This window comes from Phytophthora parasitica, assembly GCF_000247585.1.
Source record: "Phytophthora parasitica INRA-310 unplaced genomic scaffold supercont2.255, whole genome shotgun sequence".
NCBI classification, from domain to species: Eukaryota; Oomycota; class Peronosporomycetes; order Peronosporales; family Peronosporaceae; genus Phytophthora; species Phytophthora nicotianae.
The window spans coordinates 1-1,329 of NW_008649241.1; the positions used below are offsets into that span (position 1 = coordinate 1).

At 47.7% G+C, this 1,329-nt stretch overlaps 1 protein-coding gene across 1 annotated transcript; it reads left to right on the forward strand.

Annotated features, from left to right (window-relative positions):
- Positions 1 to 901: 901 nt before the first annotated feature.
- PPTG_20045 (hypothetical protein) lies at positions 902 to 1,290 on the forward strand (the record flags this gene model as incomplete). Its single annotated transcript, XM_008918652.1, has 1 exon — positions 902 to 1,290. A coding segment is annotated over one exon (389 nt), but the record flags the coding sequence as incomplete, so codon positions are not given.
- Between the last annotated feature and the right edge of the window lie 39 nt (positions 1,291 to 1,329).

Here is a 1,329-nt window from a genome sequence, read left to right on the forward strand (position 1 = left end):
CCTGACTGAACTGGTGGAGCTTCGTTGGAATGCCTGCGAACAGCCGTTATTCATGTTAGTTTTTTTTCTCCATCCTGAGTACGTGGTGAAAGCCCGAGAGCTTCCTTCGACTGTGCTTACCGGACTTGATGATGTGTGTCAATTCGCACAGTATTAATATCGTCGCTTTGTTAGCGATGGTGATAGTGGACTGAGAGACGAAATGTTCAAGTGGATCCGTGGAGAGTACACCACCTCACGCAGCGCAGATTTCAGTGATGACTCCGTGGTAATGTTTTGGGAGTATGAAAGCAAGTCAAAGCAAAACAGCAAATTGCCACACCTTGCTCTGACAATCTTGTCCATCGTTGTTAACACAGCTACATGCGAGCGCTTGTTTAGTGAGCTCGCACTCATTCAAACGCTAAAAAGAAACCGCATGACGATCGAAAAGACTATGAAGCATCAGGTGATGCGCCAATACGTCCGAGAAAAAATCGCCGTGAGAAAGTTATTCCAACAATCACCAAGAAATTGCTTCGGACGCTTGACCAACAAGAACGAGTATCCATTGCCACACCTCAAAATTCAGCCCGCAGTACTCCTGCCAACCCAGTATCTTCAACATCAGCCAACTCACTACGTCCAACTCCATCCAACCTACCAACGCCTCTGTCTCAAACGCCAGCTCCAGAATGCCGGTCTGTCAATTCCACTACTGACCAAGATCCATCTGACTCACCACCACTAACGCGAGTCCTTTTTCCTGGGAATTCAAGTGAAGGATGTTCAGTACGTGCAATAAGCAAAACGCCAGCGAGCACCCAGCAGGCTACGCCTACCCAGCGAACTTCACCCAGAGTCAACACTGGGAATTTTCAGCGACCACTTCATGACGAAAATGATAGCCTTGATACTGTAGTCCTCAGCGACAAGCAGTTGGATGAGTACCTTGAGCATTTTGAATGGGAAGAAATCGGCGAATATGGAGACGAAAGCACCATTGAGTTGTGGGAAAATATGCTCGATGGTCTAATCGCCAGCACTGCGTTGAACAGTGCCGAAAATGACGGTTCTTTAGATTCCGAGGCTACCACCGAGGGCAATTTCAACGGGGACCTCGATCGAGACTGCCACATTACAGGTGAAGGTGCTACGACGGCCAACAATTCTGATAATTGTTTGCCATTTACAACCCCACGACTAGGAACTCATGCCGACCCAATTCCAGTGGCGGATCAACAGCCTTATCCAGAAGAAAACGATCCAGATTTTCCGCAAGAAAAACGGTTGACAGGAATTCGTGCTTGAAAGACAAGCCTGTCATCACTGGTAGGCCAATAAATCTGA